Source organism: Mycteria americana, chromosome 7, assembly GCF_035582795.1.
Source record: "Mycteria americana isolate JAX WOST 10 ecotype Jacksonville Zoo and Gardens chromosome 7, USCA_MyAme_1.0, whole genome shotgun sequence".
NCBI classification, from domain to species: domain Eukaryota; kingdom Metazoa; phylum Chordata; class Aves; order Ciconiiformes; family Ciconiidae; genus Mycteria; species Mycteria americana.
In genome coordinates this window covers 63,151,911-63,166,476 of record NC_134371.1, presented here as the reverse complement: position 1 = coordinate 63,166,476, position 14,566 = coordinate 63,151,911, and the positions used below count along the sequence as shown (strand labels likewise).

At 37.0% G+C, this 14,566-nt stretch overlaps 1 protein-coding gene across 4 annotated transcripts in view; it reads right to left on the bottom strand.

Annotated features, from left to right (window-relative positions):
- The window catches only part of ZFYVE9 (zinc finger FYVE-type containing 9), a 63,827-nt gene that overhangs the window by 24,746 nt on the left and 24,515 nt on the right, over positions 1 to 14,566 (bottom strand). For 2 of the 4 annotated variants that reach the window (XM_075508768.1, XM_075508767.1), the window contains 6 exons: positions 12,479 to 14,559; positions 7,269 to 7,368; positions 3,369 to 3,545; positions 2,870 to 3,039; positions 1,967 to 2,090; positions 114 to 236 (listed from right to left, as the gene is read on the bottom strand). In XM_075508768.1, the coding sequence (XP_075364883.1) occupies positions 114 to 236; positions 1,967 to 2,090; positions 2,870 to 3,039; positions 3,369 to 3,545; positions 7,269 to 7,368; positions 12,479 to 14,559 (2,775 nt within the window). The remainder of the gene's footprint in view (positions 1 to 113; positions 237 to 1,966; positions 2,091 to 2,869; positions 3,040 to 3,368; positions 3,546 to 7,268; positions 7,369 to 12,478; positions 14,560 to 14,566) is intronic. The other 2 variants (XM_075508769.1, XM_075508770.1) reach the window with 2 other exon arrangements.

Genomic DNA, 14,566 nt, shown 5'->3' with positions numbered 1-14,566 from the left:
ATGCACATTTTCAGAGACTATCCTACCAAATAAAAATGCTGCTGTTCCTGCTAATAATATATATAACATTTCCCCTCTCATACCCCAAGCCTTATTTAATAATAAAAACTTACAATTTACTATTTTTACCATGGACAGCAAATTAGCATTTAAAACAAATACAAGAGGGTCAGGGCCACCATCCTCCAGCTGCTGCATGACAGAGATCTGAGAAGGTCTCTCTTCTACAGCATAGTCTGTGAAAGAAACAAGTAAACACACAGTGAAGTCCTTAACTTACTGGTACAGTACTCTACATTATAATAAAATAACCCCAGTTCTGACGCTTTTTGATTTTTTTGACCTTTAAAAAAAAACTTATTTAAATATTGCTGGTTTGATTGATTGTTTCCTAGGCTGGTATTTTCAAACTTCAATAGCATTTATGTGCATAACCCCTGTACATCCTTTAGAAAAGTGCAGCTTGTTTCATAAATCAACTTTTTTTGGTATCAACTGGAGCAGAAAATGGAAATCAAATTGAGAAATGTGTCATGGTGTCAACTGAAATCCCAAATGACAAAGAAGTTGTTATTTATATCACAGTAAAGCACAAGAACATCAGTCCTGGACTACAAACACCAACACATGGTCTATTCCTATCTCACGTAACTTATACGTTCTGTGCATGAGCTACTAGGAAGATAACCGAGGGGGGAACACTATATAAAACAACGGTTTTTATAAATCATAGAAGGTCTAAATCCAGTGTAAAATGGATCCCAACACGAAACTTCAAAGATGTCTGTAGTGTCCCTCTATGATTAGACCCAGATGACTAACAAATTAAAAATTTTCATCTATGTGATTATAATCTACTCTGCATTTAAGTTTTAACAAAAAATAGTTATACTGATGAAAACAGATTTTGAAAGAAATGTATTACTTTTCCAGCTAAAATTATCTAGAAAGAAAGGTGATTTTTCTTTCTGATGTGAAAAATGTTTCTGGAGTCTTTTTAAATAGAATTAGAATATCAGAGGTAAAATGCTGCAAAGAAAATCCAGTATGTGACAGCATATGAAACAACATCAACTTAGCATACAAAATAGAATTTATGTGAAGTTATCTACATAAAAGCTGAAAAGTACAGTATCGTTTCAGTCCTTTTTTGTGGAGAAGACTGAATAATCAGGCACCCATATGATCAGCTAACCCAGGATGGAACAGATTTGTTTTGAAATTAAATGCTGCTCACATTTTGATTTTGACACTATCCTGCAATAAAAGGTTACTTCCAGTTTAACATTACAAATGCACTGTATCAGCAAAATATTTAATAGGAATAAAAAAATTCAAAGATGAAAAAATAATTTAATCCCAGGAATGTATAAAGGGATGTCATGAATCAGACTGTGGAAAGCAATTGTCAGATAAACAAATATATACTTTTTTAAAAATATTTTAAAAATTAGTTTTTAATTTTCTGAATCCTCCTCCATTTGGATACTCTGGAAGGGGACATCACAATTACTAAAAGCTTCACTGTGGGCCAAGATATGCAGTAGTGCTATTGAATGCAGCGCTCGGGGATGCCTCGCTCAGACAGAGCGGATGTTCCAAGAGAATTTCAGAGAAGGGAAGCATGAATATTCATAAGGCTAATTAAAATGTATCTCTGTGTGAAACATTCCCCACAGTCCGATTAGTGAAGAAATTAGCACATATTTCTGGACTGAAGTTAATTTTCTTTTTGCTTTGTGTTTTACTTCTTCAGTAATTTCATTGCAAGATGGGGTTCTTCCTGGATGCTAATAAGGATCAATGGTGCAAATGACTGTCACAACATTTAGCCACAAGTACTTGCCGTGAATTTCTTCAAATGTTCAGCATATTGCCAGCATCTTATTTTTAAAATAAACACAGTAACTATTAGGTTAATTGCAACTGGTAAGCATAAAAGCTAGCTGCCAAATTATATCCTCACCTCCTTTTACTCCAGTGGAGATGAGAATTGGAGGAAGACCATCTTCAGGAATTAGATTCATTGCACTGCCAACAGGACTGCCAACCTGAGTTATATTTCCCGAGAATACAGAAGCATTATCAGTCTACAAGAAGCAAACAACAAGAAAGGACAACATTACAAAAGTAATAAAGATAAAAATGTAAGAGCTGGCTGACTAGATTACTAGATGTGGGTGAAGGAGTCTGTGTCTGCTGGAGAACCAGAAGCACCAAGTAATTTGACTCTTTAACAGTAGATGATCACGTGATGACTCTTGTATGTGAACTATTACTAAAAAGCCTGCTTAGACAGAGACTGCATCTCCCTTCTCTAACACCACACATACCCATTCCTTTACAAAATCTAAATGTACCTATGCCCATCTGAACTTTTTGCAAAGTCTCAATTCCACTCACACAGGGTATAGTGGATTTAACATGGTTAGATTATATCTGCACTTTCCTGCATACATCATTTTATGAGAAGTGTCAAACAAAGTATTTTTCTGCTTTGTGGTATGACAATCTTATTGTTTCAAACTTCTTACTGACCATGACTCAGCTTTCTTAAAACATGCATTACACAAATATCCTTCATACACAGGCTGTACAGCCAAACACTTGGAAGCCACCTAGCACACAGACTTCAAATACTGCTTAGTGCTCTGCCCCATGATGGTTCATTTCAGTTCAAAATATATGGTTGTTTCAGCACTCTGCAAACATTAAAATAAGTGAGGACACTTGCTGTACAACATACTAAGACAAGCCTCAACAGATTTCCTAGATCAGTCTTACTGAAATCACCATAGGAGCTAATATACTACTCACGACCAAAGCAAGCATGGTATTTTGAGTGGTGAATAGCATAACGCTTTCTTACTTCTGCTGATAAAGTGTTGTTGGTCACGGGCTTTGATGGATCGTGTGACACCGCTAAGGTTCCTGTGGAAGTTGTCCCAGCCACTGTCAGTTTTGCTGCATCGGCAACTTCTCCATTGGGTAATATCCCATCAGCAAACCAAACACGCCTTTGTTCTCTAGGTTGAGCCACTAGACAGAACATAAAAAAATAGGATTTAAGATCTCACAGCAACATTGACTGGAAAATTTGAGTGCAGAAGAGCAAAACTGAAAAAACTAATAAATACAGAAATGTGGACTGGAAGGGTCTTAAGACATCATCTACTGCATTTCCTATGGCAGCATCATGTATAAACACATCTGCTGAGAATAGTTTACTTGTCCTTAAAAACTTGATGTTCCTACTGAGGGCAGGAATATCACAACTGGCATTAGCTAGAATATTTGGAATGGATGAAGTGCAGACATTCTTTCCAAATCCTTACTACAGGTAAATTGAAAGAAAAAAGTACTCTTACCTTCTGCTCCAGGATGCTTTAAAACTCCCACAGGTACCATGACAGTGGGAGGCGGAGAGCTCAGGGCGCCCGAGGCCTGAGCCTGCTGCAAAGGAGGGATAGTAGAACAGTATTCAGCGGGATTGTTAGGGTTAGGACTCTGGCTTGAGGCACTCATCATGTTCTCCCAGGCTTGAGCTAAAGCAAACAAAGAACAAGAAACATGAACACAGAGGAGGGTATCTAACAGTCCAAAACGCTGTGTTAAGTTCTCAGCTACAGTAGGTATGGACCCTGCCACCTTCCAAAGACCATCCCTCTTCCCAGGAGAGCCCAGGAGACTGTAATTAAGCAAGAAAATCCATAGCAGGAGGAGAAACAGCACTGGCCCTGTGTAATAAAAATATCAGTTCATAGAGAAATATTTCTGAAAATTGTAACAATACACTTTGACCTGAATGATGCTTAGTTCCTCATGCTTAATTTTGTTTCCTCTTCAAAGATTTAACTGAAAACACTCAATTCTTATATATGTATATTTATCATACTGTACGAACAGATGGACATTCCTATTTCATATGTTTTATAACCTACAGGACACTTGAATGGGTTTATCTTTTGTATATAAGAAAAAGCACCTTGCATTTCTTTATATCCAGGGCAGATCAGTATAGATAGACAACTTATAGTCTTAACTATAAAAAACCCCTTATGCTATTAATTCTGAAGGCATGACTTGAGCCTTAATTCAATTGCCCAAACAATAGCACATAAAACTTCTTTGTCAACAGCATCCATCACAGGGAAATCTCTCCTCTAGCTAGTGAAACAGACTGTATCTCCACAGTACTACTTCTTTTTCATCGGTAAGGAAGGCTTGTAGCTATGCAAGGTACCAGAAAATTCATATGTGTGCTTTTACCTTCAACCATATTAGTACATTACAAATAAATGCAGTCCTCTAGTCAGGCATAAATATCATGCCAGCTATGTTCTCAGGGCAGCTATAGAGCCTGAATAAATCATGTACATCTTTGGGTTCCTTTGGCTATGAATCATCAGAAAACCAAGGTGAAAATAAGACCACCAAAAAAACCCAAACAGAACACAACCGAACATAAACTCCTCCTGCTTCCTCCCATCAACCTGCAAAACCAATAGAGTGAAATTCCTGACTATAGAAAAGGTATTGACATTTCCATTTGAGAAGATTAATTAAATGGAAGTACTTTTTAACAACAATTCTGTATTCATTTAGAGTATAGGTCCTGAAAGAAGGAACTGTTAAAAATGCACAAAGAAAAGTTACATCTCTAGAATCCCTTTATTAGAAAAGTCGTAACATGGTAAAAGAACATTTTTAAAGCCTCTAAATCAAGCGAAGTGCCAACTCAGCATATCTACCAATTGAAAATACAGTAAAAATAGCATTGGAAACTTATTAAACACATAGCCTGGCCATGGAAAAGTGCCAGAAAACATACAACCCTCCCCCCACACCCCAGTGAAACACAAACCAGATACCGAGCAACCAAATGAAATAACTATTTTTGAAGTGCAATTCCTACCCCCGGTTCCAAGACTGTGCAAAGATTAATGCTTAACCTGCTGCACTGAGTGGAAAAAAAAAACCAACAACCTGTACTGACCAAGAAACCACAAGGATCAGGAAGGATCAGATACAATCAGGCTACAGGTTAACTAACCAGTAACCAAAAGCATCATCACAAAGCACTGCAGCAGGACAGAACAGAGAGGTAGCCCCGGGGCAAGTACACCTAACTATGCAGACAGCACTCTCCCTATAATAAACCAAGCAGTGGTGTCACTGTTCACTGCCATTAATGTGTATCCGTCCTGGCAACAGGACAGAAAGGCTTTTAAAAGGAAATCATTATAATATGATCAATTTTATTATGCCTTTTTACAAGAACACTTCTGGTTTCAACTGAAATATTTTCAGATTCTTCCCTTCCCCCAGATGAAAACAAATCCTACTCACCACCAAAAGAAGCCAGCTGTCTTTTGCCATACACAGGTGTATGTGTAATTCGTTGTTCTTGTACACCTTGAAATGTGCTAATTTCTCCATCTCAAAACATAACACTTTAGCACCCCTTCAACATCATCATCAGGACTCGGTTTTAATTTCTAGATATCACAACCTACAATTTCCTGTCACCTTACACATTTGGCCTACAGTAAAGAATTATTCATAATTAAAACCTACCACTGCACACTGATTAATCTTTAATCTTTTTGAAACAGAAAAAAATTTTTCCTGTTTAATAACAGAAACTGTCTACTAATTTTGGATGCTCATCTCAAGACTAAGCATTCAGTGACTTTCAACCGAACCTGCATAATACTGAACTTCTTTGGAGAAAAAATAAAGCTATGAGCTTCTAAGTTTAGTTAGATGCTCAACAAATTAACAGATCTTTCTGAAAACAGCAGCCCATATAATCTACTACACAGTAATATGTAAAGATACCATCAAAATTACCTTGTCTGAACACTGACATAACACAGAATTTTCCAAACTAATTCTTGGTTAAAACTGCAGCAGAAATCTTTTATCAAAGTCTCCAAAGTTTAACTAAACATTTGCAGCAATGGAGATTCCATGATAACTGTTCAATAATTATCAGGATAGTTAGTTATCCCAACGGTTAGAAGTTTGCATTTAGAACTTGAATTTGTCTGACTTCTCATTCTACCTACTACATGTTAGAGTGTGCCCGTCAGACCTTCCTCTACAACTGAAGTAACTTCTGCCATCAAGATTCAGTTATCCATATATATATTTATACCCCGAGATCAAGTCACCTATTCACCTTTCCATTAATAAACCAAAGACGGAGCGCCTGGAATTTCTCATGATGAGACAGGTTTTCTCATGATTTAAGCACTCACATGGATCCGTTCTCAACCTAATCCAATTTTTCTACCTTCTCAATTCAAGACATAAAAACTGAACATTGAGCCTTTCAGCAACAGCTGTCTCCATGTCATGGAAATAAATCAATTGCACAGCATAATCACCCAAAGGTAATTGCCAGCTCAGGAAGTTCTTGAAATTTTCAGAAGCCTCAAGATATAGTGGGAAGAATACTCTGTGTTTGCCCATATTTATAACACATATGTAAAGTATTAATACTATAAAGGACAAAATACAAAATAGATTCCATGGTCCTTTGGTCAAAACCAAACACAGTCTTTCCTTACACCAAGCATAGGTAATATAACTTCTTGTTTGTTCTACTTGTTAACTTCATAACTACTTGTGACCTCTCTCATCTGCCCCATGTTCACATGAGGCTTTTAGCCACAGCACCATCCTGGGTTTGACAGACTCTCCAGTAATGTGCCCAAAGCAATAATCCAAACTCAGCTGTCCATGTCTGTGGATAGGTTCTTAGACAAGACCTCCTACTCTAGCACCAAGGAGTTAAGGAGGAAGAGTTGGATTAATTTGTGGATAAATACTACTTTCCCAATTTCTTATAGTGCATAATCTAGAAGAGGCACAACTGCATTATTCTTCTCTTTGGCATCCCATACAAAAGTGTAACAGGTTATCCACTCAGGCATCAAAGGACAGAGAATAGGCTCCTGAATTAAAAACAAAAAACCAAAAAACACCAAAAATCACAGTTTCTACAATCCTGGTATAGCACTCACAAATGAAAGCTTCCAAACTCATCGCAACCTTACCAGTTTTTGCCTTCTGTTAATCATATTTAGTTTAGGAATCCCCACGCTCCACTGGGATTCCACGCTGATCTCTTAAGGGCCTTTGCTGTTTTAGCGTACTTACCCATACAAATAAAGTATTTTGATTTTTTTTTTTAAATATCATCACTGCAGCTCAACACAAAACCAGTGATGTGCTGCATCTCAGATTCTCTTTCCACTTACCATTCATTAGTACTGAATGGCAGATTACACACACTCTAGCTTCCTTTCGATCCATGTACAGCAACTTGCACTTCAGGCTACAGCAAGCCGCACAAAAAACCTGGAACCAAAGGGGAAACAACTTAAGTGTTGTTCAAAAATATGTGATGAACTGATGAATTCGGACAAGAGAATATCTGTGAAGCTCTAGACATGCAAAATAAGGAGGTAAATTATCAATATTTTTCCATTAAAGCCACAGTGACTAATACCTGCCCAGGGTGCCTTTCCTACTAATCCTGATGAAGCAGTATTACGTGGAACACATAAATGCATGTTGTCCTGATACGGCACAGTGGTGTTTTTAAAATATGTTTGGCATACATGACAAGGGATTAATAAATTCCTATCACTTTGCAATCCTTCACAGAATCAACAATTTAGGAATTAATTTCAGTCTTAGAAAAAGCATGAGTACTTTCTAGAATCAACTATGCTTAAATGCACAAGTTTTCTCTACACAAGAGATTGCTGTGGCACAGATTAATTCAAACAAGTAATTTTTATTTGCAGCAGGGCAATTCATCTATATTAGCAACTCGAGCTTTTTAATCTCTTCATATATAACAAGCTATACCTCAGTTGGGACTTCAGTGAATGTATCAAAATGTTTTAAGTGTTCAACTTATAAAATGACATTTAAAAAAGCTGACATTGGTACTGCAAGAAAATCTTGCTCCATTTATATATTAAAAAAAAGCTCATATTTACATGATTACAAACACTTCAGCATCACAACACTAGAGAGAAATTAGGAACTGCATTTTACACACACTGGCTGCTAAGGGGGAACCCAAAATCCCTGGGGGCACAACCTGCTGCGTAGATGCAGTTGCATTGCTAGCGCTTCTCACCTGAACCAGCTTTAACAATACCCCAGTCCTGGGCAGGAAACAGTGTTGAGGCTTCCTCCAGACAAGCAAAACCATAAAACATGAGCATGGCTTGTGCGCCAAAACAAACACTTGCATGCAGATATGATCCTACAATAGCAATTGCAATCTCAAAATCCTGCAGAACAGACAAATCAGGGTGCCCTAATGATTGCTTATTTGTTTTAAAGAATAATATTTTCTTTGTTTAAGAAAAACAGTATTTCTTCAGGGTTATTATTCAGTGGCATGTGAAGATACTGATGAATACCCATATCATGCAAAAAGGTAATGTTACACTCAGGAAATCTAGAAACAGCAGCAGCCTAACAAATGAATTCAGATATTAAGAGAGAATTTCAAATTTTAATTATAGGTGGGTACTATATCTACAATTCACTATGCACTATTATGATCTGTAATGCTTTCTTAATCCAAAAAATTATTCCATCATCACTTCAACAGCAGTATTTCTGTAATATAGACAAGAAACTACATAGGATTCTCATACATAAATATTTGTAAGCCTAACTAAATGTCAACCAAGTTAAAGATCACACCAAACTATGACCACTTTGCAGCCTGTTGCCTTTGCAGTCTTTTAGTGGCAAGTATTTAAAATAAACACATATAAAATAAGCTCTGAGTTCACCATGAGAGCTGAAAATCAAATGTGAAGAAAGAAGAGCTCACCCTGTCTCCATTCAACTAGTTTTAATGTTTCCTAATTATGTCAACTTAAACATTTCAGAAACAAAATGTAAGTGTGTATACACTGGCATTTTCATACAAAAATAAAAACAACCCTTCTATGTATGTGAAAACCTTTTTAAAAAAAAGCAAATGTACTTTAAAAATCTGATTTCTGCATTTACACCTTAACCCAATTTACAAGCACTCTAGGGAATATTAATAACAACATCACAGCATATTTTAGAGACATTTGACATCATTTCACTTCTCTGGGAGATACTTCCAGTTGGAAGTTCAGTATTGAACATGGAAAAATCAACCATAAATGAAGGACCAACACAAATTAATATCTAATTTAGGACCCTTTATCAAATAGCACATTGTGCATTCAGCAAAACTCCAAAATGCAATGATCTAAATATTAAAAGAGAAAACAGAAGCAATGACAGAACATCTACACCTCCTCTCTTAGGCTGCATTCAGCCTTCTAACAGTAGTAATGCAGAGGAAGAACACAATCCAGCACAACTGACAATTTAGTCTTGTTATTAACAATCACCAAGTCATTATCTCAGTATATCATGCTATAAAAAAATACCATAGCAGTGTCAAAGCAACCTTTTATGTTACTAGGTTTTTCAGGTTCACTGAGTTGTTAAAGCATTAGTTGCTAGGGGATTGGGTGACTTTTTTTATATTTTAGTGGAAAAATATAGTTTTGGCTGTCAGTAAAAAGATGACATACAAATTTTATGTTTTTCCTATCAAGGATGATTGTTTCATCTGACAATAGAAAATATATAAATACATACAGTAAAATTTGTGAATGTATTCTCACACATTCTTCAGGTTCTTAATTTTAATTCAAAATTTACTGTAAGTGTATTACTTTCTACCACTCCCCTGAGATTCATATCTTCCATTAATTTTGCAATTATTAGCCTGAAATTAAAAACCGAGACAGACTTCCCAGGTGCCACTCAACTATTTTTAAATGCAATTTTCATTCCCAAATGAAACAGATACATTCACCCCTACTACAATGATTTGTCATGATGCTAGTAAAGGTTAAAAACAAACTGTTGTGCTAAAGCTTGTGTTCAAAAATATTTAGTCCCATGACTTCCCCTAGAAACAATTAATTGCAAGAGCTGAAGACACTAGCTCCCCAATTCTTTAAGTGAGATTCATACATTTAGTAGAAACAGTGGAAGCGTCACTGTGATTCAGTAGTTACCTACACCACAGGCACATGGTCAACATGACTTGCTTTTGGGACGGTTATCTTAACCAGAAAGCAAGAGCAGACAGCTGAGAATAGTGATGTCTCAAGCCACTACAGCTAGATTCATCAGAGCTTGCCTGTCAAAGCCTTTGATCTCCTTCCTCCCAGAATCATTACAGGAATTAAGTGCTGTAAAGCAATTTGCAGTAAGTGCCAAGTATTATTTGACCTGTACTGATTCTTAGCATTTATTAGTAAGTGGGGTATTTTAGAGAAAAAAAACATTAAAAGGTATGAAATACTAGAATTTTCTGCCACATCTTTTGACTACATGTGTGCAAATTCGGCCCAGACAACACTAGCTAACAAAGGCTTATAGAAACAAGCCATTCTGAGGATTATTCTAACACTCTGAGAATATTAAATACTAATATGTGACGTATTTTTCACATCTGAGAAACAAGTTTGTCTACAGAGCAGAGGCACCTTTTATTTTATCCATTCCCCACATACCATCCAAAACAATGCTGGTTGTTCTTCTCAAGGCTTGTCTTCAGTAGTTTTTTTTAAAAAAAAAGGAAAAATAAAAAAATACACTACATTTTTTGGCCTTGCTCTATCTGTGCATGTTTTATCCATTTTGTTTACAGATATTTTCCTTTTCTGCTTCTCATTTGTGCAATGCAGGGCTTCAGTCATTACAGGGAAGTAATTAAATCCAAGCAATGAACTTGTTTAAAACACAAAAATAAGTAGAAAACATTACTGTAAATGAGAATCGTAGTCATATTTGTTAAACTCATAAAAAACCAGAAGAATTACCTAAATAACTGACAGTATAAGTTAATATATCAAAGCTAAAACAATGGACATTCCTTTAACTTGTATGCCTTACAGACTCTCCTTAACTGCAATGAGAAAAAGATTGAGACCTTTGATATTAACTGAAAGGTACACAAAAGGTAGGCATGTACCTCGTATGATGCTTATTGATCTCCTGTGGTTACTAGCTCCACATCAGGACTTCCACTGCAACCAACCTGCAAGAGGATGGGCAGAAGCAAGCAACTGAAAGTCCTGGACCAATGCACAATGAATGTCTGTTTAGCTTTTAAAAGTGTCCTGGGAAAGACTTCTCAGCATGTCTCAAAATCAAATTTGAATAAAATCTACTTATCTGGTGTTGCAGTGAAGAGATTGAGTCCTATGCATTTTGGTTACTAAAGGAACAAGTGGCACGCATATATAGTCCTTTATAGAGGAGCAAGCCTGGGTTTTCTGCTAGGATGCTTCCAGCAACAGGTGGCATAAGGGTTTGAGTTTTTCAGATACATTTGCTTCTTTTAGGTCCTTTGTTCAAGTCATTCTGCTTCCCTGCACTCTTCTGGTAGCTAAAGATCTTGCCCATAACAGTCAGGAGGTCTTTCAATCAACTTCAGAAACCTTTGGATAGGGCCTAAATGAACCAAAGTTACTTTTATTCTATTTTTTTCATGGGTTTTAATATTTATTTTCATCTTAAAAATATTCATTAATATCTACTTGACAAGAGTGTTAGTTTACTGCTTTTGAATCACCATTTTTTTTCCTAAGTTCCTACTTTGCATGTGCCACTGACTTTTATTTCAGTAACAAGATATTTGGAAATACTTTACAAGCTAATCATTTACTATAAACTTGCCACATAAGAATTTGTGTTGACCGAGATGGCACATATATAAAACTTAAAAAAAAAAAAAAAGGGGGGGCAACAATAAAATATCTTACACAACACAAAATTATACAGAAATTATGTTTTAGCTGTCTTCATTACAAAATTTCTCACCATGTGCACATACATCAGGTTACAGAAAATTTACTACACTTTTTTCCAGGAGCAAATGTATATTCTTTAAAATAATGTAAGCAATATGAGAAAAGTTAGTAAAGAAGTCTTAAAAGAAAAGAGTTGATCAGCCACCTAAACAAGCAGGAACGCCAGCAATTCAACAGCACACTTCCAATTCCCATCAATATGTTTCAGTATCTTTAATGGGATTATTCATGCAGTGATTTCTGCAAACTAGTTTCCTGTGCTCAGCCATTTTATAGCAGTTCTACATGAATCCAATGATGTTGACTGTTGCAATCAACAAATACACTGCTCATACAAGCTAATAATTCTTTCAGTTATAAATGACAATTAGTTATTCTCTATTAGAACCTTAAATAGGTTAGAGCTTAGAAAGTCCTTTTTTTCCTTCACAAAATCAAACACAGCTTTATAGAAAGAGACGTCACAGGTAACTATAGCCAGTGGGTTAGCAAGTCCTCTGATTTGATTTTATGCAGTATCAGGGAAAAAAAAGTGCTTTGAGCTTACTCACAAAATATGAACTTACCTTCCCGCAAGCTCTGCAATGATGCCTTCTTTTGGTGAATGTAAATCTGGCCTCGCATTTCATACAGTTTGGTGCTTGAGAATCTGGAACCCAAACTGGAGCCACCTCACCCAAAGTCGTAAAAGGCTTTCTGGCTGGAGCTCCAAACTGACCAGCTCTGAGATCATTATCTGGACTATCTGGGGCTACTGCAAGGCACGGACTACTAGAGACTCCAGATTCATACTCTTCCAAATGTTCCCCATTAGTATCAGTAACAGAGGCATTTAAAGATGTTTCACCAGGAAACGCGTCTGCTGTATCCCCTAATTGTGTTTTACCAAAGACATTTTTGTTTTTACTATTACCTCCACAATTTGGGGGAACAAGATCATTTTGTAAGTGGTCCGATAATGGCTTCGGAATCTGCAGTTTAAGATTTGTAGGTTGTTTAGGTCTTGCACCACCAAAAGGAACACTGATAGATTGCAGATTAGTCACCGGTTTTGGTGAAGTTTGCCCTTGCATGGATGAAACCTGACTACAAAGATTATGTAAATAATTTTTCTTTATGTGGTCACCAGTGCTGTTTAAAATAAGACCGCTCCCTTCTGTGGTCTCATTTCCTCTCTGTTCATAAACATTAGCATAACATTCTGACTTGCTCTCCTCTATCTCCTTTTCCTCTGTTACCGAGTCTTCCTTGGAGGGTAAAGTCTTTGGAACATGAGCAACAACTGGGTTCTGCATTCCATAGGAATCACAACCATTAGACAGAGAGCTTGCTGCTGATGTAGCCATCACATCAGAGAGACTGGACCGTTCAAGCTCATCTATACCAGTTCCTTTTAAGTCTATGCCTGCCTCCATCATCCCATTTCCACCTTCTTTACTGTTACTACATGCCTCATCAGGCTGTTTTGTCTGCAGAAGTCTTTCATTCTCTCCCAGAGTTTGCTTATTATTAATTTCATTCAGCTTAGTCAGTTCCCAATTAGTCATCTCCTGAGATTCAGGGTAACACTCTGCCATGCTGAGCAATTCTGTTTTGCCAAGATTTTTATCACATTCAAGGACTTCGCTTTTGGTGGCACTAACATCCTCAGGGGCAAAATGTTCTGCAACATGTTCCTTGTAATTGCCACTTCCAGCCATGTTAGGTTGACAAGTTTCAGTGAGCCCAGATAGCCTAGACTGTAACTGTTGGGTTGTTTCCTGTTCCATCATTAAGCTTCCATTACTTGAACCAGAAGAAGAGGTTTTAGCTTCTAGATCCGTTCTCTGAGGAATGGCTTTACTAGGAAAATTTTCAACTGATACACAATTTTCTTGCATTTTAACGGTACCATCAACTGGTCTCTGTAAGAGAGTCACTGCATTAATCCCTGCAGTTGTAGCTTCTGAAAACAGTGAATCTTTACTCATATTAAAATCATCCTTTAATCGAGAGGAGGGGCATGCAACAGTCAGGCTTTCAGATGAAGCATTAATCAAATGACTTACAGAGTCATCTTCAGTGCACAGCCGATTTACTTGCTTTTCTGTATCTATATCTTTTTCCGTGGATCCATTTACAGTAAGACTAAACTGATCACTCTGTCGGTTTTCATTATCCAGTGTAAAGCTAATAGTGTCCATTAGGGACTGACTGTTGTAATTTTTACAATCCAGCAAATCGCCACTTTGTAGTGTTCTTCTGTCACAGTTATGCATGACTGCCACCACTAGTACATTCTTCTCCTCTGGCAAGCAAGCTATATTTCCACATTTCTTTTCTCCTGTGTCCACAGTGTTACACTGATCATCCCGATTACTATTTCTTTTAATCAATTGATCGTCTGCTGCTGCCTGATCATCAATCCACATGACTGGGGTCTCTGGGCTTATGCTAAAATCCTTTCCATTAGCACAGTGATCCTCTCCTCCTGTTGGTGTAGTCACTGAATGAGACAAGGAGAAAGACTTTAATCTCTGTTGACATTCATTAGGAGTTGTAGTTTCATTCACATTGGCCACGGTCGGGTTAAATGACAGACGACGAGCAGGCGGATCTAGAATCTGATTCCACTTTGCACCCAATAGTGTAGGTGAAACAGCGGCATCTGAAAA